Below are 26,136 nucleotides of genomic sequence, written 5' to 3'. Positions count from 1 at the left end.
TTCCACGGGATCACAGAATCATAGAGTGGTTTGGGTTGGAAGGGACCTTAAAGCCCACCCAGTGCCACCCCCTGCCCTGGGCAGGGACACCTCCCACCAGCCCGGGTTGCTCCAAGCCCCGTCCAACCTGGCCTTGAACCCCTCCAGGGATGGGGCAGCCACAGCTTCTCTGGGCAACCTGGGCCAGGGGCTCACCACCCTCAGCCTCCCTCGGGCGCAGGCTGCCACCGCCGACGCCCCCCCCCCCGCCACGCTGCCCGCCAGAGCCCGAACGGCCGCCGAGGGACGGACCCCCCCCGCCTCAGCCCGCTCGCGCCTCACGGCGGCAGCGCCGGCGGGCCCCACTAGGGGGCGCTGCCCCGCCCGGCGGCCGCCGGAAGTTGCGTAGCGGTGGCGGGCGGGGATGGTGAGTGATGGCGGTGGTGGGCTGAGGGGACGGGTTGGGGCTGAGGGTCTGGTGTCCCCGAGCGGGCTGTGCCTCGGGAGCGGGGCGGCGGCGGGGCTTGCTGGCCCGGGTGCGGAGAGGGAGGCTGCCCGCTGCGCGCGGGGCTGCGGGCCGGGCCGCCCCGCCTCAGGAGCGGCGCTTGGTTAGGCCGCGCGGCTGTGCCTCAGGGCCTGAGGGCAGCGGGCGCCTTTTTAGTGGTTCCTGCTGTGGGAGCAACGTCTTCGCACTGAGCTGGGCAGAGTTGTGCGGGGGGACGCGGGCTGAATTTACCTTATTTTTAAACCTGGGGCAGCCGAAGCTTTATTAATCACCCCCCGGCTGAGCTACAGCAGTGTCTGTGGGCCAGGCCCCTGCAGCAAAGTCCAACAGTGAGTCGGTGAAACGAGGAGGGGCTTAGAGTGTTTCAGCCCGTCGTTTGGGGCCTTTGGGTTAAACTTAAGAGTATTTTTTTTAAACAGCGTGTTTGCCTCATTGAATACATGTTCTTATTTTAACAGTCATTACTGGCTCTGACAGCGAACAACGTGAAACAATATGTTAATATCACAGGTGACTTCCCAGTTACTGAAGGCTTCACGAATTGCAGGTAAACAGATATTGTGTGACCTAGTTTTCTGTTGCGTTTTTTTTTTTTTTCCCCTGGGGTAATTAGGCTGCCAGAAACTTCTTTGCCAACAAGCAGTGCAAGAGTGGTGAGCCCGTTGTTGATTCAGTGTTTGTTATTATGTCTCTGCTCTATTCTGTCAGTGTTGTGTAGCTCAGGTTTGACCTCTTTTAAGCTTAGGAGATTCCTTAGCAGCAGAAAGAATTAATACAGCAAACAGTTCCCTGCCATTTCAAATTGTACTTAAACAGTTGACACAGTAAAATATTGTATAATGTAATTTTAGCAGATGGTATTATGACAACATAATTAAATTCAAACTAAAAATACTTCCTTGCTTTTGTGACAGGAATATAATTTTTGTAAGCAGCTTCCTTTATTAGGTTATTCTGGCCACAGTTGTCTGGCGGTTTGAGAGCTGGTCAGAGCTTTTAGTAAGATGCTGTTTCTGCCTCTTAAGTGAAATTCTTTTCTTCTCAAAGGCCGCCTTTTGCCAAGGTCAGTGTCTTCGTTTCTTTGCTGTCACTCTACATCTGCGCACTATAGCACACAGCCATCGAACAAGAGTGGAGCCCAGCCTCACCAGTGGTATGCTCTGGACCCTGAACTGGAAGAGATGCTGATCCCCAGAAAGCTTTCCATCAGCCCCTTAGAAAGCTGGCTGACAGTTAGGTACTCCCTTCCTAAAGCAGAAGTCCTTAATGCTCAGGAAGAAGTGGGCTATGAACCTCTCCAGCAATATGACTGTCCCCCGTCTGATGAGGGAGCTGATGTGGAGGAAGGAGAAGGAGTGCTTAACAACAAGTTTCAGTGTAAGAATGTTTTGAAGATTCGCAGAAGGAAAATGAATCGTCACAAGTTCAAAAAGCTGCTAAAGCGAAGAAAGTTTGTACGGAGGAGGATAAAAGAAGGCCGCAAGAAGAAACGTCAGGTAAGCTCAGAGTAGAGAGAACTTGTTGACATAAATGTGCCCGCTGCTCAAACTGGCCTCTGTTCAGGTATCGGGATGATTAGATGGAGTTGATTTGGGGAAAAATGTCAGCAGCTCAGAGAGCCTTAGTGAATTCAGTATTTACTGCTACAGCAGTTTTTCTGTTTTGTGTTTGACTTGTACATCTTCAGAAGCGGTAAGTTAGAATGTTTCTATGGTTGTAAACATAGTTACTTGGCGTAATTTTTCTTGTGTGGCGGTAACTTATATGTGGTTAAAGGAGAAGAATTTTACTGTTTGTGTGAAAGATTAATTCACGTGTCTGCATTGTATCAGGGAGACTGGTTTAATCTTAATGTTTTTCCTTTAATTTTAATTTCTTTCATGTCTTGGCAACATCCTCAAGTGTTTCCTATTGTCTTTTTCTATGTAGAAGCCTTTTACTTCCTTTAATAGAAGAGGTGTGAGGGGAGACATGGGCCTTCATTCAAACTGTAGATGTTCTCATTCAGCACTGCCTTTCAGTAGTCTGTTAGGTTTGCTCTGATATAGTTTAGTTCGTTCTCTGGTATTTTCACCTTGCCTAGGTGCAAATTGGGGTTAATTGCAATTCCGTTTCTTCAGATTTGTAGGAAGCAGTGTTGAACACTTTATGATGTGGAAATCTTCTCAATTTTCTTACAGTTTTGTTTTCAGTCTTCTCTATTTTCCTCACACAGGACTTTTAAAATACTGCTACCGAGATCCTTGTGCATTTTAATATATTTTCTGCAGTAAGGCGAACTATTTTGACGCTTAGAACAAACTGTCTACTTAAAAGCATTTGTTTCCTTTGTGTGTGTTTTACCTAGATTCTCCTTGGGACACATGGGCAGTGGCTGAATACTTGAGTGTTGCCTCTGAGCTGTGTTACCATTTTTTCTTTTTGTTTTTCTATTGTAGGTGAAATTTGAGAAAGATTTGGAGCGCATCTGGAAAAGAGCTGGTTTGAAAAATCCTCCTGCAGGATGGCAAACGCCCAAGATATTTCTGAAAAGTTCAAAGCGATAAAAATACTCGTAATGAGTTTTAATGTGTAATTGTAATTAAAAGATATTTAAGTATGTGGATTACTTTTAACCTTTTTCTGAGCGTGATGAAATTAGGAGGAGGAGACTAAATCTTGGTGAGCAGTTTTCCAAGGGCAAACCTGACAGAAATATGCTTTTCCTCCTCAAAAGAATGCTGTGAGCCCTTGTATAGTGACTTGGTGCTATTGTGTACAGTCCTGTGCTGCTGCTGCCCCCAACCACGTGTCTGAGCAAAGGTGTCTTAGACTGCAGCTGAATTTCTGAAGTTGCCATTTAAGGTTAGACTGAACAATGTACTATAAGAACAGCTGGTTGTGGGAGATGGGATAAACGAAAGTATAACTGTGTAAGATACAAGCATTTTGAAAAATTGTTTTCGAAATTGTGTTCTTCTGCAGCCTTACTAGAGAAGGGCTGGTGTTGACTTAAGAATTACAGTGAAATAGGAATTGGATCAGAATTCCATAGAATATATCTAAAAAAGCTTTAATTTTCACTTATCTGAAGCCTCAGCGTGCCTGTGCCTTAGATGGGCATTGCATGAGCATCCTTAAAAGACATGCTTATTTTTTCTGTTCTGTTTTGTGCCAATAAAAAATTGTTCTTTTTTTCTACAATTGACCCCTGTCATACAGAACATACAGATACTGGTATCAGTGAAAATTCAGAGCTGATTATTGATTAACTACAAAAACTGTTTTGTGTCTGAGACGACCATATTGTAATCAGCTGATTTTACATGACTGAAGAGAGTCATGAAAGCTGTGAAAAGTATAGACGTTTATTGTAAACCCTGACAGAAGACTTTATATCTGGGTTCTGCTTTTGATTTTTCTGTTTGAGGCAGTTCACTTCTGTGTGATTTAGTTCTTCCCTGTCTATATTCCAGCAGATAAATGGGGTGGACTGACCTCTGAAAGAAAGGAAGGAAAAAATGAGCTCCATTAGGCTCGCCATTCTGCAGCATATGAGGAAGCTACCCTGAAAATGCATTCCCTTTTATTTGCTAGGAGCAGGATACTTGACTAAACTGAAAGGGAAGAAAAAAAAATGATCTGTGGAACTCATTGCTACAAGGTACAGTTGAATCTCGCTGCAGGAAGGACAGGTGACTTCTCGCACACAGTGAACATGTCTGAGGCTCTGTGTATGGCTATCTGCCCTTCTTGTCACTAGATGGCAGTAAATTGAAAGCCTCTGAAACTCCTTAGCCATTAATGTAGAAGCTAGCTGGAACTTTATGTTGGTATTTTAAAGAAAGGGTACACCCACATTTAAAAAATGATTAATCTTGCTAGAGAACTGTTGGCATTCTGGGACCTGTATTGAAGTCCTGTAGAAATGTGTGGTTAGCACATTTTTATCGTTCTTTTTTTCCAAACCATATGTTAACAGTAGGTAACTTTAATCAAAAAAATTAAAAAGATGTTCCGTCCTTTTTGTGCTTTAAATAGGCTGCAGTTGCTTTTAACCAAGACCAGTAGGACGCTTTGATTCAGCCTATTGTCAGGATTTCAGTGAAGATGAGGATGTCTAGCCGTGAGCCTTAGAAACTCACCAAACAAGAGAAGATGGAGTGTAGATTCTGGCTTACAGGTTTGTTAAATATGTAGAGTACATCTAGGCTTTCTAAAATATCAATACGCACTCCCTGCACAAAGATGCATAGATGAAAGGCTGGGGCCTGAAAGGATTAGCACCTTTGAAGTCAGGTCCGTGTCTTTTTCTTTTCTCTCCAGTCACACTTGTTTCAAGAGCCTTTATGCTGGCATTGTTGTCCATCAGTCCTATGGCTTCTCTTACTGGCTCTTAGTCCAAGCTTGCTATTTTTCTGTCTAGGGAAAAATGGTAATCAGTTTGCAGGTTTCCAGGAGATAGTTGGCTGCTGAAGAGTTGGGATGCTTTTGGAATTACACGGAGCAAAAGACTTTTTAAAAGACAGCAGTAGCATGCCCTGCTTATTTATCAGTGCTGGACCTCTGAGTCCAGTTTTGACGTTTATTCTTTCTTAATTTTCTTTTTATCTGTTTTAATCCTATAACTTGCATCTTTGTTCTCTGTTGTAGTCTCCAAATCTACAAACTGCCCAAGGGTATACGTTTTTCTCCACTAAGGTTTAAGTTGGTCTTATCTCTCTCTACTTTGACTTAAAACCTGTCTTGCTCTTGGGGAGCATCACGATGGGGCTGTAGATCACAAACTTGTCCATTGTACTTAAGCCTGATGGGATCGTACAGGCAAAGAACTTTGTATGCCATTTTCCTGCCTCAGCACTACCACCACCTTGCTTTCTAACTTGTTTTTACATTGGGATAGTAACTAGAAAAGACAATTATTGAAATAGTGGGAATTGCAAAGCATAAAAGTTCAGTACCTTGTGATCCAGCACAAGTGAACTCTTGTAGTATGGCAGTGATCCCTAATATAGGATACTTGTGGTGAATTGCAAGTCTCCACGGAGTAAAGTAGCTTATTAAATGGTATGCTCTCTGAGCAGTAGTCCAGTCCTCCAAATCATGGTCTGCCAAGAGTAGTCATTACTTTTACATCTATTAGACGTAATTACACAGCTATGTATAGAAGTCTGGAACTACTGTGTAATTTACAAAAGTGTCTGTAAACCATCCATGGCAGTTACTGCCAGTCTTAGTCATATAAATGCTATATTCCTAGTTACTGAAGAACCTCAAAGCATGTCTCAGGATTTGTATTTTCTTTGTGGCAGATACTGCAAAGACCGTCCGTCTTATGTGGCACTAATCAGATACTATATACCAGGGCTGCATCAACTTGCTTTAACTCTCTTGACCACAGGATGCAATTTTAAACTCTCACTTTACTAAACAGGGAGAATCATATAGACAGAAGCTGCACCTATTTTTCTGTAGGGGGAGCACGAGTACATAATAGACTGTTCACAAAGCTTTATTATGAGTCGCTGTTCCTCTTCAAAATATGTGCGTACCAAGGTACTTGCACACTTAGTAAATGTATATGAGCATATGTAGCAGTGGTAACAAAAAAACAAAAAAGGGCTGCAAACAGGAAAGGTTTGATTTTTCTAATTCTCAAAATATCTAAGAGTTGACGATTTCTTCATCATCTCCTTATTATTCTGCTGCTCTGAGAGAAAATTGTTGAAAGTCAGCAGGAGGTTGCTACAGGAATTTGTGCTCTGTGTTACAGAGACTGGAGATATCCAGTGGGGATGGTGATTTTGGTAGAGATTTTTAGAAATAATGCTGAAGCAGGAGATCTGTAATACTGATGGGGAGTAGAAAGTTCATTTCAATTGCCTTTTTATAAAGATAGCAGCCACACTGAGATGCCAGTCCTGTTTCAGTGCAAATGAGGAACCCAACAAAGTTGGTCCCTTTAACAAGGATTGGACCCCAAATGAGTGGAAAGTAGAAGCATTTAAAGTGTGTGTTAATTGTATCAGCTTAGCAATTTGGCTTAACCTCTTCATGCACAAACAGCAGTTAACCATAGCATAGATGGTCTGGAGTCTGCGGAAGGGAATTTAGCTCTCTAAGGCAGCTGGTTGCTCCAGTTCCCCACGGGAACAGGCTTCTTGGTAACTGTCTGCTGTGGTTTTGGCTCACTTCAGATTAATTCTATTCAACTTTTGAGTGTGTCATAGGGAAAGGGAAAGTCCGGCAGTCAATACAAGGTGCTTCTTTCCTTTGGAAATCTTGTGCTTACCTACAAAGCATGTCAGATAGTCTGCTAGCTGTTAAAGCAGCCCTGAGGTCATGCAGACAATGAGTCTGAGCTCATGGATGCCTTCTCCATGCTGTCCTTGGCACAGACAGAAGGACAGTGTGCTGGCTCTCCAGGAAGGAGTCATGTGGAGAGGAAATGGAGTGGAATGTAATGATGGCTTCTCCAGTTCCTGCTCATGAGACCAGACCTGAAGCTGATTCAAACCAGGAGCTGCATAGGTTGTTTGGAGACATGCAAAAGGTTCAGGCATCCTTAAATCCTAAAGCCTGGGGAGCCTGGAAAAAAATTATGTTGGTATTACCCAGACAGTCAGATTTTGTTAGGCTGAGAGGAAACGGGTTCAAGTTATGTCAGGGGAGGTTTAGATTGGATATTAGGAAACATTTTTTCACTGAAAGGGTTATTAAACATTGGAATAGGCTGCCCAGGGACGTGGTGGATTCACCATCCCTGGAGGTGTTTAAAAAAAGGGTAGATGGGGCACTTAGGACATGGTTTAGAAGTGGCTTTTGTCAGGGTAGGTTAAAGGTTGGACTTGATGATCTTAAAGGTCCCTTCCAACCTCAGCAATTCTATGATTCTATGATGGACTTGTCACCTTGAAAGGGTCCAGACTGAAGGAGTTTGTTCACAGTGTTTTCAACTATGATTTCCTGGGAGCAGGCATGTGTGGTTGAAGTGCTGAGGACAGCTGTGGGATGCTCAGTAAACCTGGCTGCACACAACTGCAGCAGCAAATATAAAGAGAGATATTCTTCATGTTACTGTTGTATCGGCTCCTGATAGTAGTGTGCCTAAGAACCTGGGTTTTTTTGAGTGTTTTTTTTTGTGGTGGTGGTTTGGGGGTTTTTTTGTTGGGTTTTGGGTTTTTTTACATCAGAAAGAGAGGTCAGGGATGATGCCTTCTCCTTTGCTGCAGGAGGATTTCTCTGCATACTGTAACTCTGTCACCCAAGTTCTTTTTATGTCTGTATTGTGGGAAGTGTTCTTTCTTTCATCAGTAAGCTCAAGACCAGCCTTAGAAGGAGTACATGTTAGCCTAAGTCAGGGAATGTTTATGAGCATCTGCACACCTTTCAGGGGGTTCATAGGACCTTGCTCTTTCTGCTACCTGACTATCATTGCCCAGTAATTCCTGAGCAGAAGCAATGTGTACCTTTACTCTGGTGAGGTAATACCCATATTAAATGGGACACTTTCGTATTAAAAACTGTCGAAATGTTACCTAGGATAAATTGGTGTATGTACATTGGCTTCAGTAGCTGTGACTTGGTCCTACTCAAAATACGAAGCCAGCTCTACTTCAGTGGGTGTGACCCCTACTCCATGTATTCCAAAGTTAATAAACCATGCTTGTTTACACTAGCTGAAAATCTAGCTGAAGTGATCTTACTGATCTTGCAAACAGCACCTGTAGATAACTAAAATTACATCTTTTCTTTTCACCATTCATGCTGTTCTGCTGTTGCCAATTCTGTTCTGACTGTGAAAACATCCTGGTTTGGGCTCGCTTGGGCTGAGCCTGGTCAGTTACTCTCCAAAAATAACAGCACTCTGTACTTAACCTGGAGCGTTGCATTTTTGCAGAACTGAAATGGTTTTGAAAAGTGGGGTTTGCTTTTCCTACTGATTTTTAAATTTAAAAAGCAAAAAATCAGTACTGTAGCTCTTGTACATCTGAGCTGGCTTTAAGCAAACAGAGTGTGCTGGCTTTCCTGTGGAATTATCCATTCTTGCTTGCCTTTCCCTATAAGACAGAGGAGCAAAACTGAAGCAAGGACTTCTGTGAGTCAGAGAATTTAAGATGACCATCTGATATGTTGCTCTTGTATCAATTCACTGAAATAAGACTGAATTTTTTTTAGTCTTGCTCACTGCATGGACATTAATGCATCTTCCTTCTGTTATGCTAGTTACAAAACTTGTAACACCTGTAAAACTATGAGACTTGTCCCCTACTCTCAAATGTAGCTGAAGTTGGCTATTGCATTTCAAAATAACGGGAAGGAGGAGGAGGTTGAGTGGACAGTGGGATCCTATAACTGCATTTGCCTTGTTTCCTTACGAAATGTGGCTAAAATTTTGTTTAAAATAGAAAAATAGCATGAAATATTGGTCAAAAATGAGTTTTTTCACTTGTTCAATAAACAAGACTTGGTGCTGATCAGGCAGGTCTTGTGCTGAGGGAATGTCATTGCCTTTGATATGTCTAGGTCTGGAGAAAACACACCTAGAGCCTCTCAGCAGTTGCAAGCACTTCAGGGTCCAACAACCACTTGCAAAGTGATTGCTGTTGAGGCAAGGATGTGGAAGCCCAAGCAAGAAGTCGTCACATCAGGTAAAAAAAAAAAACTAATAGCTTGGAATTTGTCAGGTTTATTTTGAGGAAATTAACAATTCATGGCAGGATGCTTCTGGGTGAGCTTTATCACCAGCCAGTGAGGAACTGGTTAAACTTGAAGAATAATCAGTCATAGAAGAACATGCCAAAGAAAGAAAACAGTAGAAGAAACAGTTACAGTCAGCAATGTGACTATGTGTAAACAGCACCATGTTACTCACCAGCTCCATTCCCTGGGTGCTTTTGAGTCAGAGCCGTTTCCTCTACTGACAAAGGGTTTTTGCTGCCGTCAGCACTGAGGTGGCTAGTTCGTTATGGAACAGCCAGCTGGAGTCCGTTCAGCAGCAGAATCAGCAGGTACCTCCTGAAGGCAGAATCTGTGACTGGTCACTGAGGCTTAGCAGGCCCTGATGTGGCTTCCCTGACCATTGATATTGTTTCACTTTACTGTCCAGAAGATGCTGCTGCATATGATCTTGCTTTTCGTAGGTCTGACTGGGCATCTGCTAGACAACTATCAGTGCCTAATTTTACTGTCTGTGTGATGTGGGAGAATGGCCTGTATTATTACTGGCATCCTGCCATCTGTGAGAACTTCTGCTGTAGGCCCATCGGAAGGTAGGACAGAGATAAATGTGTCCTACTTTCTGATAACATCATCCATCCCTTGGGGAAGGGAAGAGGCTTGTAGCCCTCGGAAAGACAGGAAAGGCTTTCTCTCACAAGTTATTTATGCAAAAACCTGGGACTGTGAAAAGAAAGCGAGCGGAAAATAACAATCTTGGTATCTGTGCCTTGGGTACAGCACCTCCTTGAGTGATGGAATGGGGCTGGGGAGCGGAAAGGAGAGCAAATCAAAATACACATATGTAGCTTTCAGTGTAGGGACAGCTGCTTCTGGAGTAGGGCTGTTAGCTTAAAGTAACTTGAACATTTCCGCATTGTACTGATGGAGGAATACGCATTACCGCATTTGGTGTCATGGGCCTGCTCCCCACTTCAGAGGGAGAACTCTGAATGAGGTTTACTGGTTTTTTGGGTTGTAGGGGCTTTGTTTGTTGTTTTGTTTGGATTTGTTGTTTTTTTTTCTCCCCCGCTTCTTGAGATGGTTTCTGTTACCCAAGTGTATACAGGCTGTTGAGGGGGATGACAGGTTCCATGGCTCTGCAGAGCTCTACAAACTTGTGCTGTTCTGCACCGCTGTGAGGAGCTGGACTGGGAGAAAGCAGTACAAGGCATGGATACCATGAACTGAGCACTGGTACAAATCAGCTCCAGGCAAAGCTTTCTGCCCAGTGCCTGCCTGGGAATTAACTCAACATTCGTACCCAGGTTTCAGGTATGTGCTTGGAGAGAGGAATGAGATCTGCTCTGCTGAGCCAAGGGGGAAGTTGTCCTCTTCCATTCTAAAGGGCTATTGCAAAAAGCCTAAAACCAGCAAGGAGGAAGCCAGTTTGCTGTGTATTCTAGCCTGGAGTAGGTCAAAATCAGCTCAGACATCCTAATAAATTTGGCTGGATCCTACTGAGTGATCATTTCTTTCCCTTAATGCAGCTCATTGTCAGTGTGTCGCAGGGTCCTGTGAGCTGCACTGAAGGGGTGTGGTGTGTTTGATGTGAGAAGCTTTTTCCCTTTTGCCTTTGGCGTTCAAGAGACCTCTAGCAACAGTCTTAAAAAAAGCAAGCACAGTTTTCCCCTGCAAGTATCAGCCCTGTCATGAATAAAAAGGGAGCTCATGCAATGATGGAAGTTGTGACTTCTCCTACAGGGTAGAATTAAGTGCTTGTTGTGCTGGTTTCACAGTATCAGGTTAGGTTAGAAGGGGTGTGTGGAGCAGGGAATCCACGTTTATATATATTCTTTCTTTCCTAAACCATTATATAGTGGATTTTTTTTTATGAAGCACCTGCCATGTTCTGCTCCAGAAGGGCACCTGATTTCTAGAGTCGAAGCAAGCAGCACAGCTAAAGTTAAGGTTGCCCGAGTCCTCTTGGATTGATCTGGAGCAAATACACAATTCGCATAGACTACCCTTAAAAGTTGGCCAGGCTTCATGTTTGTGTACCTAAATTTAGCAGCAGGACTATATTTCAGTATGGAAAGCAACCTCCTTTCAGCCTAAGTACTTTTATTTTAAATTAAATGTCCTGCAAAACTGAGGTAAATAATAAAACTCTCTGGGAGGCAACCTTTGAGCACCCTTTTCAGAGCCAACCTATTAATTTTTCCACTCTTTCCCAGTCATTTCTGATCTCAAAATAAGATGATGTGCTTGGAATCCCACTGCTTAATTATTTTAGGCGGGTGCAACAGATGGGCTGCAATTAGTGTGAGGAATGGAGTTTCCTTTCAAAAGCTCATAGTACCAGAGCACTGTTCCCATGCACAGAGAGACCGAAAGATGTGGTTTGAGGCACAATGCTGATGGTCAGAAGGGGACACAAAATGGCATCTCTCAGCTAAATGTGTCTGTTCCCTGGGTACTCTCAGAACTTTTTGGTTCTTCACAGAAATAAACAGTGCTGTGTGCTTGCGGCTTAAGCTTTTCCCATGTTCGAGAAACCTGACCTGCTGCTGCCTGTGTGTGAGGTTGCTGCAGAACTGCTGTGGAAGAGGCTCTCTGCTTAATGCTCTCCTTTAGGACTGAATCAGTGTTATTACTGGGTCGTCTCTGCTTTTTATTTTGTTCTGGTATGGAAACTTGTCAGGTTACTTGTGAGAAAGACAAACAAATAGGGAATTAGGCAGTAACAATTATGGCGTCAAAGCCCGTTTAACTATATGTGAATCTTCCTTGTCCTCCTTCAGAGTGCTTTTAGGTTCAGACATGGATGGGCCGCAAAGATGATCCAAGGACTGGAGCTCCTCTGCTGTGAGGACAGGCTGAGAGAGTTGGGGTTGTTCAGCCTGGAGAAGAGAAGGCTCCAGGGAGACCTTCCAGCCCCTTCCAGTCCCTAAAGGGGCTGCAGGAAAGCTGGGGAAGGACTCTGGATCAGGGAGGGGAGCCATAGGACAAGGGGTAACGGTTTCAAACTGAAGGAGGGTAGATTTAGATTGGATATTAGGAAGAAATTCTTTGCTGTGATGGTGGTGAGCCCCTGGAACAGGTTTCCCAGAGAAGCTGTGGCTGCCCCATCCCTGGAGGGGTTCAAGGCCAGGTTGGACGGGGCTTGGAGCAGCCTGAGCTGGTGGGAGGTGTCCCTGCCCAGGGCAGGGCGGTTGGAACCAGATGGTCCCTTCCAACCCAAACCATTCTATGATTCTATGTTCTTCTTGTCTCTGTTAAAGGAGAGCAGAAGCACAGGGCTTCTTGGTGGCCTGTCTTGCAATCAGGGTCTGAAAGTGCGGTAACTTCTGTAACGCTGCCAGCTTGGTGTTGATGAGTTTTCCCACCATAAAGTTTTGGCAGTGCAGCCAGAGACCCTGCTAATATGCCATTCTGCCTGCAGTGAGAATGGAAGGAGTGAGATTCTGGTGGTGCTGTATCCCTGGTGTGGTCAGCCTGCTTAGGCATGCTCAGGGGGCATGTGAGCGAGTAGGAGTACTGGGGAGTTATGCAGGATTTCTGGACACTGTTCTTCAGTGGCCCTTGGTCCAGTTACTTCTCCCCTCTCTTCCTCAGAACCTGTCTTCCTTGTGTAGGATTAACAACGTCCATGTAAACTACCTTGAGATCTGGAATGAAAAAGTGTGCAAAGTGCAGGCCCTTTCTTTAGAGGATTGATGCTGAACTGAAAGATGGGACGCAGGTCTGCCTGTCGGGTGTCTTTTTTCTGGAATTTAGAAAGTGGATGAGTAACAGCCAGGGGGAATGTCACAGTTTGGAGCTGCTGCCTTCTCTCACATTTGTTAAGACAAACACACTGGCTGAGTAGATGCTCAAAGTGGTGATTTGATCCCTCAATCATTTCCTCCTGAATCTCCATGCTGTTTACCATCTGCCAAGTTGGACCAGTACTAGGTCTCTGTCCCCTAGAGGGGACCCCAGTGGTTTCAGTGTGGATTTGAAAAAGCGAAGAACCACAGCTCCCATGAGAGTGAGTCAGTCCCATATCATAGGTTGGATACCCTTCTGTCTCACACACTTGATATTCAGAAATTAATTTGGGGGGATCATTTGTCTGCATAGATCTAGAAGTTTTGGGGGCACTCAGTTGCAAGTGGCAGCGAGTCAGGAGCCCTGAAAAAAATCCCCCTGCTTCCTAGCAACACACGGTTGCTGGCTGCTACTGTGAATCTTAGAGGAAGATTAACAGATGCGTATACATGAATAGAGCCAACCCCTGAAGTTATGATTGATAGTAACTCCAGTTCAGATTTGCCTATTTTTCCATCCCCTCAGGAACTTCATAGTTCATGTAGTGATTTTGAGCTCGTACCTGTTTTTTTTTTTTTTCTTTAATTCTAAATTAATTTATTTTTTTTTAATTTACTAGATCTTGGAATAGACTAGGAGATAAGTACTTGATATTTCATACAAAATAAAATTAAAAAAATATAATTTCACTGTGGTCTCCTGAAGAGCAGCAGCAGGTAGTAATGACTCTTGTTTGCCTTAGGGAATCAGAACGTTGGAAAAATCTGAGAGGCAAGAGGGATACAACAGGCCATTGTGAAGTTAAAAACCTGGGTTTTCCTTCTGAAAGACAGGAAAGAGATTTTGTCTTACTCTGCCCTTCAGTCTGCTTCCTTGTCAGTCTTAGGTGTGTAGTGAGTCTTCCCGCGGTGCCAGGGCTTCCTGGGCTCCCTGCGAGGACGGAGCAGCATAGTCCAGGCAGTAAGGTTCTCCTAGGCTGACACGCAGCTGATCTGGGCTGTATTCCGAATTCTGCCACTGCTCTGCTGTGTGAATTTACGTGAGTCATTTCCTTTTGTGTTCCGTGTCTCCCTCCTGCTCCTGTCTGTTTAGACTGCAAACTGTTCCTAGGAGAAGCCGCCTGTGCTGTATATAAAGCCTGCCTGCGTGGAGCAAGTAAACACAAGTGTGAGGCCACCAAGAAAAAGACCCTTGCAAACATGAATGAGTGAGCAGGAAAAAAACCCATATAATGTGTTTTTAGGTTATCTATTTTAAAGGACATTTTAATGTCTTTTAAACATTCATGTTTAAAAATGAAGAAACAATCATGGCAAGCTACTTAAAATTAAGTCCTTTTTTTTCTTCAAGTAAAACTAAATTATTTTTATAGAGAACTGGTTTTCCAGATTTCCCTTTTTACATGCTTTTTTCTATGCCAAAGAGATTAAACTGAAGAGAAAACTGTAATTTACACCTGCTTTGCGGATGTCAGTGAGGTGGTTTTTTGTGTCTCTATTTCCATTCCTGATTTGCTTGCTGCTTGTTTGTGGGTTTTTTCCCATTTCTAATTTATTTGGTCAGGTTTTTTTAGGGTGAGGACTTTGATTCTGCACCTACCGTCTCTATCACAAAGGGATCCTGATAATGGTTGGCGCCTGTGGATATCATGAAATAAAATAATAATTCTGATATTTGATGTCTGAGAAAATGCTGGCTACGCATGTGGAATTCTGTTTCTGTGGCTAGCCCAGATATAAGATCACAGTCCGTTATTACTGTCATCTAATGGAACTACTCCTTTAGCTTTGATAGGGGACTGTAGATTTAAACCCTGATTAAGACTTGTAAACTAAAATTGAGTTCAAAAGAAAGCAATAGAGGAGACAGAGGCTTGTACTCAAGTGTTCCCTTTATCAAGTACCCTAGACAAAGTCTTTGCCTGCTGAGATTGAGGAGGTTGTGCTTAAATTAAACACCGACTAAAAAAACCCAAACCACCACCTCAGTGAGAACATTTATTGATCTGTTGGGATTTAACCACCTAAAACTTAGCCTAACTGCATCTGATTCACGTGATTGTTTGGAACAATGTGGAATTTGATGCTGACTCAAAATAACTGTTTTTACTATCAAAAATTATTTATTATTTACAGGGTTTTGACAGTGATTTTCACAGGTTATGAATGGCACGATACATTGTATGAATAGGCAAATCTATTCTATTTCAGAAAAACTATCTGGTGAAGCAGAGCTATGTGGGATCTACAGAAAAGACAAGGTGAAGAGAAGTAGACTCTGCATTCTCTTTTCTTTTAATGAAAAGGGTAAACAAATTTCACCATTACTTAAAGCTGTCAGTGGTAGAATTAATGATCTGACGGGCATTTGTGGAACACAAGATTTTATGAGGAAACTGACATAGGTCCATGGTAGTTAGTATAAGCTTGCTGATTTACACCTTCTAAGTATCTGCTTCTGATGATTTTTTGGGCATATAAATCTATTTGGCCTTTCTCCCCACACTGAACCCAGCTTTTAGGATTTCATGTTGTGGAAAAATTGCCAAAACACATTTTTTATCTTGGAAAAATAATCTTCAGGCTTCAGTCTGGAAAAAAAAAAAAAATAATATCCGTGTTAGTTTCCTGGGCAATTTCTCTGTTTTTGTAACTGGTTTCTATTAATGGTTTTGAGATGAATCCCAGGAATCTGAAGTTGACTGCTTTCCAACAAAAGAGGGTGTTTAAATTTAGTGCCATCCAAAGATGCTAGATGACAGGAACCACTGAGCTGTAGAGATGCCTTACGGCAAAAGATGCAGACAGAACTCTCTGACCAGTTACGAGGACAGCAGTGCTGGAAGATCATATAAACACACACATGCGCACGTTAATTGATTCAGTAAGAGAGCAGTCTGCTTGGATGCTACGGTTTAACTCCTCATTTGTGCATATCTAAGTCTCTGCTAGGCAAGCTGCAAAGCTCAGTGCATTAAGCAGAAGATCAGAAACCTCTTAAGATTCCATCTAACTAAATATTTTGCATACCTGGACATCCACATTAATTAATTTATGCTCCAATGCCTTTGGCACATAGGGACGTAGAGTTTTCCAGCTGGAGATCCAAGACAGGAAGAAGCTGAGGAATTGCATGCAAAGAACAGCCCCCAAATAACACTTGCCGTTCCTGGGCAACCCTGTCACTTTTCTTCAGGAGTGCTTGGGCATAGCATAGCTTAGACTATTGCAGAGGCTAACACTATGGGGTGGGTTTGTGGACTTCACCCTTCTCTTTGCTGGAAATGGCTTGTCGCAGGGGTGGTATTATCTGTTGCCATGATATTGTTTTATAGTACCTAGTATAAAGGGTGTCAGAGATCTGCCATTCTCATGCACTAGGCATGTGTATTTGCCTCAGCTGCTGTTTTGGTGACTGCATCACAGCCTGGTGATCAGAGTGAACTCCAATGAAACATAACAAAGCAGAAAAACATCTGTCCAGACCCTCAACTTGCCATTCTGATTATGCACTTCAGAGAAGGCAAATCAGGGGCTTTAGCATTTATGGCTAGGGAACAAACATTGTAATGTTGGGTCTGTAAGAGGTACGCGGCTTGTTACATCACTGGAATAATGACAGGCTTCACTTGACAGCCCTGTTATTGTGGTTGGGTTTCAGTTTTGTCCTTTTAGTTCACAGCTCTTGGTGCAAGTTGGATTATTTCAGGCTTGCTTATGGGATTCATTGCAGCTGAGAGATTTATTTTAATGAGTAAAGCTTTGCAACCAAATGAAGCCCTCCAGGAAACACATACCCTCTGGTAATTCACATGGTTCTGTGTTACACTGCTCTTTTCCGTCAGCAGGCAGCTCTGAAGGCTCCCCCTACCCACACCAGGCCTTTCTTAGAAAGGGGGAGTGAATATGGGTGTGTATTTATCCCTCTGAGTATTACAGGTTGATCACACTACTGGCATGATGAGGGTTATTTGAGCAATTTCCAGTAGAAGATAAATGGTGTCAGTGTATGTTAACCCTGAACTGCAGTACCCCTGCCTTTCTCTCTTTTGCTGTTTACACACAAAGCTCTATTTCTGCTTATGGTTTTGGTTTTGCAGGATCCTTGCTATCTTTGTCATGGTACCTGTCAATTAGCACTCTTTATTCCCAAGCTGTAGCATTCCCTACTACTTTTCAGTTCTAGGAATTATCCTTGCTCTGCTCATGGGTAGATATTTCCTCCTTTCCTTTGATCGTGGATCCTGTATTTAAAGAACATCTAAAGAAGTTGTTGTAATAAGCATAGCGTGTTGACAAATCCTGTATATAAGGCCTTGTACTGTAATTTGTATCTTTGTGTCAACAGAGCATTAATCCTGTCATTCCTTTTTAATACATTGCATATATTTATAGCTGTGAAAATGGGGCAGAAGTGGCCATTTCCACTCCTCCTTCCCAGGGATAATGGTTCTCAAAATTGTGATAAAAGAATGGAGAGTACCTCTTGGTGTCAGACCTTCTTCCTGATCTGCTACTTGCTCAGATTCTCCAGGCTGGTGGTCTTCAATTCAGATTTATTGGGAGGTCTTTCAGTGCAGCCATGGAAAACAAAAATGTTAAAATGGAAGAGATTGGGCAGAGGAAACTTCCCTGGCTTGCCCATTATTGTTTCCGTCCACCTGAGTCACCAGCATTTGAAATATCTATTTCATATTCCCATATATTTCATATCTGAAATAGGGGTGACTCTGGAAACGTGGCAGCCTTTCTTCTCCCTGCTTGCCTTGCCTGTGATGAGGATGGCAGGTGCAGAGCTCCAGGAAGCAAACCCACTTGTGTTGGTGCTGGAAAGTTCCTTTGGGTGGATGAAATTGTTTTCTTTGGACAGGATTTGTGGTCAGGGTAGGCAGCTGTATATGCCGCAGTGGGCAGCCAAGGGACGCTGCTTGTTTTGGGAATCAATACCCAAAATACCTGTGGGGGTGAGGAAGGAGAAAGGCTAGGGAGCATTGCTCAGGCCAGCCTCCGTGGACAATCTAGTTAAAAATTCAGCTCCTCACCGGGCAAAGTGTTGACACAGCTGCCCTTGCAGCATCTCTTTGGACTAGCAAAGCTTTAGGATAGATGGGGCTGATAAGAGACTGTGCAGAATTAAAGAGTGAGAAGGCAAACATCTGTGATATAGCCTCCTGTGTCCCTTTTCTCCTCTCATTGTGAGCCCCAGAGAAGCTGTTGCTCTTTCCTTCCAGTGGGTGCTTTTCTTTAGGAGACTTCAGTGGGTTCAGCCTGAACTTGGCTTCTTTCAGTCAGGAAATAGCCAATTCATGAGAGCAGCAACCACAGCAATCTGCATCCATCCCAGAAGTCATGCAAGAAACAGCCAGTAACCTCTGCAGTGCCAAAGCTAGGAGGCAGAAAGGTAGAAAAGCAACCTGGAATTGCAGCTTGGAAGGTTCTGCCTCTGGTTGAGAAACCAAAGGGAGGAAAGGGTGCTGTATTTGCTGTCTGCGCAATGGGAACGGCTTCTTGCCTCCCAGCCAAACGTTTTCCAGACTCTGCTCTGATGGTGCAGCTGAACAAAAGGCTGTCAGATTTGAGCCTTTCGTCTGGCTCCCTGGCCTGATGGGAGACAACAGGAAAGGCTCCTTCTTCCACTAGACTTCTGTCTCAGCAACAGCCCGGAACCTCAGCTGCTGTAGATCAGCATTGTCTTTGTTGTTGATGTCTGAGAATCAGCAGGTCCTCAGTTTAGGGATGTGTCTTAGTAGGAGCCTTTGCTGCATGCAGGTGGTTATGGAATTGGGCTACTGCAAGTATCTGAGGCTTGCAAAGACAAGCCTATGTTTTTGCATTAGGGTTACGGTTGGACTGGACATGTGAACATACAGGCTATTGGCGTCGCTCAGCTGCTCAGTGTGGGAACTCGGACTGTGAGTGACTGTGTATCTAATTACCCACAAACTTCCTCACTTAATATAAATGACAGAGTTGAAGTTTGCAGTGAAATTTTGTGGGGTTCTTACCTGAAGATTATTGTAGAACTTTTCACTAGAAACAAACCAGCAGTTATCTGGATCTGTTTTGGACAGGGTGAAGACCTGCTGGAGTTAACAGTAGGCTTTTTTCATGGTCAAATTATTTAATAATAATAGCTCTGGTTTCCTGGAATTTCTTTGGAAGTGTCTGGTTCTGTCTGCTGCTGGAGATGGGATCCTGGACTAGCTGAAGTTCTGATCTGATTTAGTCTGCATGTTTCCAAAGTTTCCCTTGTTGCAGAGTATAATTATTTAGATGTTTGTTTAGGTTTTTGTTATAATGCCCTCTTTCCTGAAACACAGCACCCTCTGGGTAGAGGAGATCTGTCTTCCGGTATACTAGATGATACAGAAAAATGTCAGAAGGAAAAATTCAAGTGGGGCAATTAAGTTTATCTCATGGAATGCCATGGGAAGGCTTGTATTTTTAAGCTCCTATGAGAGTCCTACATATATTTAGCTCTGTTCTACAGATGGACATTTAAGAATGATAAGTTTCAATTGCCTTTCCTCAATATTTTCTACTTGATGATTAATTTGGTTGTATTGTTAAATCCACTAAACACTGTTAAACATAAACAACAATAATCTAATAACAGAATACAAGCAAACAGAAAGCTTTACCATGTTTTATTTTTTAACACATACTAGCAGCAGCGACACTATTTCCTGACTTCATACTCACGTAATTTTTCTGCAAGTCTTGTATTAAGAGACTCTTGGCTAATTCAGTCACCTACACGGATTAGGTTGTTAGCCCTACACAAGGCCAGATTCAGATGGAGCCATATTCCAAGTCTAAAGCAACATTTACGCCTTTCATACCCATATCTGAAGGTGCGTTATGGAACAGGTTGTTGAATACTCTGACTCAGTGTCTTTTACCATCTTGTCTTGCTTGAAAGTAAAATAAATTTTTCCACTGGAAATGAATGACTTTTTTCAGAGCTCAGACTTGGACTGATGGGGAAGAAAAATGTCTTAACACCTACAGAGTCAGCAGAGGAGACAAACTTAAACCAGTTTAGGAGCTTTTCTAAATGGTTCAGCCAGCAGCCGATTAAGCTGTTCCCACTCCTTGTGAAGGTGCCTGCCCTCTTCAGGTTAGGCTGGTAGAGTTTCAACAGTTTAAACAGTGGCACGAGGGCATGATTTGATTCCACCCTTGGTTAGTCCTGCCATTTTAAGGAGTCTGTCCCCTCTGCACGTCTGGCAGCATCTAAAGAAGTAATCCCCTAAACTGAAAAAATGATGACTGTCTCTGGTCTGCAGATGCAAACTAAGGCGATCTGAACTTTAACTGGTCTGTGAGTGTATGCACATAAAGGGTGTACGTAGGTTTTTTTTTTTGTGAGGCAGTGTTTGGAGTTTAAGAATTTACTGCTTCTTTCTCTGCTGTTTGTCATCGATTGTTTTCAGCGACTGACTGCATTAATCATTGTGGGACACAGTGAAGTGGGTTGTATAAACACAGTTAAATACATCAGTACTGGCTTTAGGAACTGGTTGATGTAATTTAACATGCTGTCAGGGCTGGTATTGTGAGTACACACAGGAGAAGAGCAGCAGTGTATCAGGACTTTGGTGGTTAAGGTGACTGCAACGTGTATGCTGTTCGTCTCTGCCAGTCAAGCAATGACTGTAGCATAGTTCAGTTCTTGTAGGAAGGGCTGAAAGAAGTTCTAGATCTGACCCAGCTTTCTGTGTTCTGCCTTCTGTGATGGGGAAACCCGTTCCCCGTGTTGTGGTATTGTGGGGCTTTTAGACGTGTTGCACTCTAGGCTCTCTTGCCTGCACTGCCCTAAGCTCCCACGAATTCAGTCTTTGTCATTATTATCCTTTTGCTAAGATAGCTGCTGTTAAGTCCTTGCTTACAAATCACAGGACAGAGTAAATATTGTTTTCTAGGTTGTCTTCTGAGACTTGAGCATGAAGTAAAACCATATGAGGAGACAAAGATCAAAAAACCACTGAAGGCAACAGAATAAATCCAGTCTCAAGCAGACAGCTGGACGAGTGTCAAACAAAGGAAGGAACAGCTGGATCAAGTAAAGCACAAGGAAAATTAGTTCCATCCCTAGGGGGAGGGAGAAAAATTGTTTCACGAGCCCAGAGCTGTGTGGAACCAAGTTTACCCGATAAAACTTTTACATCAAAGTCAGGGGCAGATCAGAAGGTCCCAGAGGGAGGGGAAAGAGAAGAGTGGGTGTTTGTAGTAGCCGTGCAGAAAGCGTTAGGGAAAGAAAGGAGGTGGAGTGTGAATGTAGGGGGAGAGCAGAGTGGGGAGGTGGGGAATTAGAAGTTGTAGGTGGAGTAAATCTGCAGAATATGAGCTGCTGTCCACAGCTTTCTGGATGTAAATTGATGAGGTCATAGTGTTTTCCAGTTACAAAAAAAAAAAAAACCCACACCAAACCAAAGTTTAAAAAAAAAGTCTTCAACTTGTTTTTCAAGAGAGACGAAAACACGGAGAAGCTGAAGAAATGGAGCAACTAGCAAAACTCCTTCTGTGGCAGATTTTGCTTCAGCAAAGTAAGCTCCTAGCTGATCGGCATGATGTTACTTGTTTTTATTTCAGCTGCAGAGGACGGGGCTGGAGGTTAGCTAGAACATTCTGAACTGTTATCTTTGTAAGATTTTGTTCCGATTCCTAAGTTAGCTGTGTTTTTGTCTGTGAGGGGAGGGTGTCATGGATTTCTCATGCTTTTTGGAGAGGAAAGGAGAGAGAATGGAGAAATGTTTTGAGGTTGTTTGAGCAGTACTCCATTCAGCATGTTTGTGCAATCTGTTTTGTCTTATTAGTTGCCTTGATCAGCAAATTCAAAACCAATAAGTTTGAATTGAGTACAGTAAAGCTTATAGAGTTAGATTTACATGATCCAAGGTTATTTTATATTTTTGAAGAGGCAGAAACAGCTGGTACGTGTGTATGCATGTGTTCAGGATGGAGGAAAAAATTAAAGTGGTGGTGAGGTGTTTTTTTCTGTAAGCATAAAGACAGAGACATAGGAATTCACTTGTGAGTAAGGTGCAAGAAAGGAATGAGGACAAGTCTGATGAGCTTACAATAACAGAATGGCTTGTACCTTTTCCTTAATCACAGTTTTCTGTAAGAGCTGAAAGCAGATTCAGGATCCTGGGAACCTGAGCCCACGCTAAACTTAGAAAGCCCAGTAAGGCTTGGATGGCAGGGGAAGATGTGAAGATTAATTGCAAAACCCCAGCAAATCCACACTTGCAACACTTTGGGCTCTGAGAAAGGCACCTGTGAGCAAAGGACCAATTACAGTTCTAAGACCAGTATGGAGAGACCTCATTTAGGGTGCTGACGATAGGAAGTGAGGAGCACAAGCTTTTTGGGGACTGGTGACCCCCCTGCTCTTCACAGCCCTGTTAATGAAAGGCTGTGGCTGGTCACCTCAGCCTCTCAAAACTCCTCAGTACGTAGATGGAGTGAACTGAAGAGTTCTTAGTTTGGTCCCTAATTAATCTAGTTTCCATGTCACCACATCATTCCCAGTTTTGCAATACCTCAAGGCGAGGTTTAGGAATCAGCAACGTATGGGAACAGTCATAGGGACAGAAGGGTTAAAGTGGCTCAGAAAACTAGTCTGTGGGGGTGGCTTAAGCCTGGAGAAGCCACATATTGTATTTCAGAAGCACCAACCAGTCCAGCTACTCCCCAGTGTGGTTTAACATGTTGGCAGAGCTTGGGGAGCACCCAGGGCAGGAATAGCAGGTTGGGTTGCTATGGAGCAGTCAGGGGAACTGTGTAGAGGCAACAGTGTCCCACCTAAGGATGGATGATCTCTGACAGACTTTTTTCAGGTTTATTTTGGAGAGATAACTGTCTGTATGCCAGGCAGTCCTGATGTTTGAGTCCTGCTACGCCCGCACAAGTCAGGTTATAGCACGATGAGTGAAGATGGGAAGGGGAGAAGGGAGGAAATCTGTGCTGTTCTGTACTTGCAGAGATGATCCCTTCTGGAGAGGAACCACACCCTCAAGTGTTAATGTCTTGCAGGGAGGAACGGCGCTGTGTTTGGAATGGCTCTACAAACTATTCTGTGGGCCCGCAGCCAATGTGAAGTACACAAAGCAGAGAAGGGTTTATAAAGCTGTGCTAATATCCAAACTGTCTGTGAGAAAGTCAGGGCAAATCTGTGAGGGATCCTGGTTGTGCAGTGGCCAAGATGGCGATTGGTTTTCTTGTACAGACAGAAGGCTTTTTCCTTTCTGCCGAAGCAGCACATTCTTGCTTTTTGCCAATTCACGGGCATGTTCCTACCTGCAGTGAGGTGTTGGAATTTTTGGAAGTAGATGGGTGGTTAAGGGCTTTCCAGTCCCGATGTCCTTTTTGAGAGCAAAAGACTGCTGTTGAGAAAGTCGTCCCAGGAAGCCTTTAAAAATAAACAAACATAGAGACTTAGATAAAAGCCCAGTTCAAAGCCTGGCTTGACTGTCAGTTGGCTTTTTAAGGGAAAGCCTTTTTTACTGAAAAGCTTAGTCTTGCAGTCCCAGGCCAGTAGGGGCGGGTGGTGAATGGAAGACGTCTAGGTGGAACTGTATTGCTCACTAGCTCCCTCCTTTGCCTCTTTGAGATGGGTCCAGATGTTATTCCTGGTCAGTGGATTTAAAAAAATGGCTACCAGAAGAAAGCTGAGCTCATTTTGTGTAGCTGTCACCTTGACGTTTCTGCATCATAAAGCATTATGGCCACTTAGACGCTGGGTCAGCTCCCTGAAGAGCCACTGCCATTCTCTAAAAGTATTTGGAAGCAGCTTCATAGCACAGGCTGCTGTTTTTGCAATAATTGGGTAATGGCTCTACAGAGACCATTAAATCCACTGCACAGACAATGGGATTTATGGGAGAAATAAGGAATCTGACACATACAGTTTTTTGTGAAGATCATGTCCTTTCTCTAGGGCTAGACCATCCCTCGGTGCTCCTAATGTAAAGGTGACGTCGCTACATTTTTCTAAAGAAAAAAGAGGCTGAGACAGACCAGGAGATGCTGGAGAAAGTGTGCAAAGGAATAATGAGCTGAGCTTACTCAGGCAAGCGAAGCGTCAACCTCACAGACTGTTGTTTCAACCCATGTGCCTGGTGGGTTATGACACTCATTTCTCCAGTGACTTCTTAGTTTGTTTTCGTTCCTGCCCACCACTACAGTCTGGACTTCAGTGATGCTTATTGCATTGTAAGGCGCTCTTCCAGGCAGCTTATCCTTGCTCTGCTGACATCAAGGGCCAGGCTCTTCCTGAGCTCAGCAGGAGCACTGCAGGTAGAGCTAGTGTCATGTCCTGTGGAGCATATATGCTGCTTGGCTACTACTTATGGTGTTTGCAGTTCCCTTTTCTGCTCTGGTAGTCTTTCATCCTCTAGTGTGAGACAGGAACTTAGTGGTTTCTTGAGCACATGTATCTACCTGTGAAGCAGACCCTCTGCCAGCAGCTATCTCCAGGAGGAGACAAGTGGTGGTATTGTTCAGGCAAGACTCAAGGGACAGTTTTCTGTTTGAACTGCTCCAAGGACACTGCCTAGAGAGCTTCTGTAAGATGTCTTTCAGAGTCTGAGGCTTTTACTTCCAGTTTGCCTGCAATTTTTGTGGCTGAATTCTTTACTTGAAAAGTGGATGGGATTCAAGAAGTAAGAGCTGGCTCTGCCTTTTACAAGGGATTAGGAAATGGTTTTGCAGGCTGCTTTCCTCTTCCTATATTGTGGGACCAGCAGACTACCTCTAGGATCCTGCTGAGAGGCATGCTGACTCTGCACAGAACATGTTGGGGGACAGCATATAAATGTCTTTTTGTTGTTTTTTTTTGTGGTACATCACATAGAGAGAGGCAAAAGTGATTATCCATCACATGAAATTTGAAATTTTAAAATGAAAGCCACAGTGAGTTCTGTGTTGACAGCTATTGAGGTATTTGGTTGTTTTGAAGCTCCAGGTCCTGGAGTCCTGTGATCACAAAAGTGTGACCTTTCACTTGGTGCATAAATACTCCTTGATTTTTACACTTGCAGATTGTGAAGTGTGACTCACCAAAATAACTGCTTCCAGTTTACCCCAATCCTGTAGTTCATAAGCTGTCAACTCTGCTGGGTTATGGATATATCTCTGCCTTTGTTCCGTAGCTGCCGTGTTACACAAACAATAACTTTAAAAAGCATGGCTGGGGGATACGTCTTGTTTGCTGTGCTTGTCTCACATAGCAGAGCTAGGTCTTAGAGCAGAGGGAAGAGACTGAAAAGAGAAAAAGGCTCATTCCTTCTTTAACTGCTGCTCTATGTCCAGGTTATTGAAGGTCAGTTGTTTTAAATTCCATTTTCTCCAGGCATACAAGAGATCAGAGACATTCCAGATTCCTTAGATTTCTAAGTGATCTCATTTACAGGCATCTCAAGTAAGTTTGAATCTTATCCATGACCTGATGTATGTGTGCAGATTTCCAGCATTGCTGGAGAATCAGAACAATCAGTTCTTCCTTCTTTGTCTTGTGCAGTTCCCACGTCTCCTGTAAAGACTTGTGCTTTCTTTCTCTTCTAGAACTTTGCTTGTTGGCTGCTATGCTGCTCTCTTTTTGATATTTCCACCTACCATGTTGTCTGAGACTATGAATGATGCCCTGCCTGGTGTCGGACCCAAAGCTTCTGTCCAGAATCTGTGTGTGTACACAGACCACCAGTGAAAATCCCTTTCTCTTCGACGTCTTGTCTCTGTGCTGAACTCCAACACACTATTCAACTGTGTCTTCATCTTGTATGGGTTTTGTTCTAGTGTATAATGTCATTGTAACCCTGAGCTGTTCAGCTTTGTGTGGCAACGCTCAGCAGGTCAAAATAGTAGTGTGGTAAAAAGCAGGCAAGGCATCAACAGACTCTTCCCTTGTCCCAGCAGGAAGCAACATCTGCTCACTGAGGGGCAGACCTAGAAAGACCCTGCAGTGTAGCTGCCAAGTAAGCGAGAGTGCTCCTGCTCTGCTTCTTAGGGAGCTGCTACCAGAAGCTTTAACAGTGGAGGGAAACAGAAGCTGTCAAAAGCTGCAAGGCATAAGGTTTTCTTACCTAAAAGCTGTTACGTTACAGACAACTTCACTGCTTGCTTGTTTTACAGAGAGCTGTGTTTGGAAGCGTGCTGGAGAAATGCCTGTAGCTGGCTGACAGGGCTGCAGCAGCCAAG

The 26,136-nt window shown here is 43.6% G+C and overlaps 2 protein-coding genes across 9 annotated transcripts in view; both read left to right on the top strand.

Moving 5' to 3' along the window:
• Positions 1 to 353: 353 nt before the first annotated feature.
• Positions 354 to 3,667, top strand: AURKAIP1 (aurora kinase A interacting protein 1). Of its 3 annotated transcripts, none has more exons than XM_054222333.1 (4): positions 354 to 406; positions 943 to 1,031; positions 1,532 to 1,980; positions 2,923 to 3,667. In XM_054222333.1, the coding sequence occupies exons 2-4, from the start codon at positions 980 to 982 to the stop codon at positions 3,028 to 3,030; spliced, it is 609 nt and encodes a 202-aa protein (XP_054078308.1). In that variant the 5' UTR covers positions 354 to 406; positions 943 to 979; the 3' UTR covers positions 3,031 to 3,667. The 3 variants fall into 3 exon arrangements, with proteins under 3 accessions (XP_054078308.1, XP_054078307.1, XP_054078306.1); XM_054222332.1 differs by lacking the exon at positions 354 to 406 and adding an exon at positions 433 to 813; XM_054222331.1 differs by lacking the exon at positions 354 to 406 and having other exon boundaries at positions 433 to 1,031.
• Positions 3,231 to 26,136, top strand: part of MXRA8 (matrix remodeling associated 8) — a 36,875-nt gene continuing 13,969 nt past the window's right edge. Inside the window, exons 1-3 of one of the 6 annotated variants that reach the window (XM_054222329.1) lie at positions 3,231 to 3,328; positions 3,943 to 4,127; positions 4,505 to 4,646. In XM_054222329.1, coding sequence (XP_054078304.1) covers positions 4,622 to 4,646 — 25 coding nt within the window. In that variant the 5' untranslated portion in view covers positions 3,231 to 3,328; positions 3,943 to 4,127; positions 4,505 to 4,621. Of the gene's footprint in view, positions 3,329 to 3,939; positions 4,128 to 4,504; positions 4,647 to 8,989; positions 9,115 to 9,161; positions 9,736 to 20,864; positions 20,999 to 21,246; positions 21,483 to 26,136 lie in introns of those variants that run through there. The other 5 variants (XM_054222328.1, XM_054222327.1, XM_054222325.1 and 2 more) reach the window with 5 other exon arrangements.

Source organism: Rissa tridactyla, chromosome 16 (assembly GCF_028500815.1).
Source record: "Rissa tridactyla isolate bRisTri1 chromosome 16, bRisTri1.patW.cur.20221130, whole genome shotgun sequence".
Classification (NCBI taxonomy): Eukaryota; Metazoa; Chordata; class Aves; order Charadriiformes; family Laridae; genus Rissa; species Rissa tridactyla.
The sequence above is the reverse complement of the archived record's forward strand: the minus strand, read 5'-3'. Positions and strand labels throughout refer to the sequence as shown.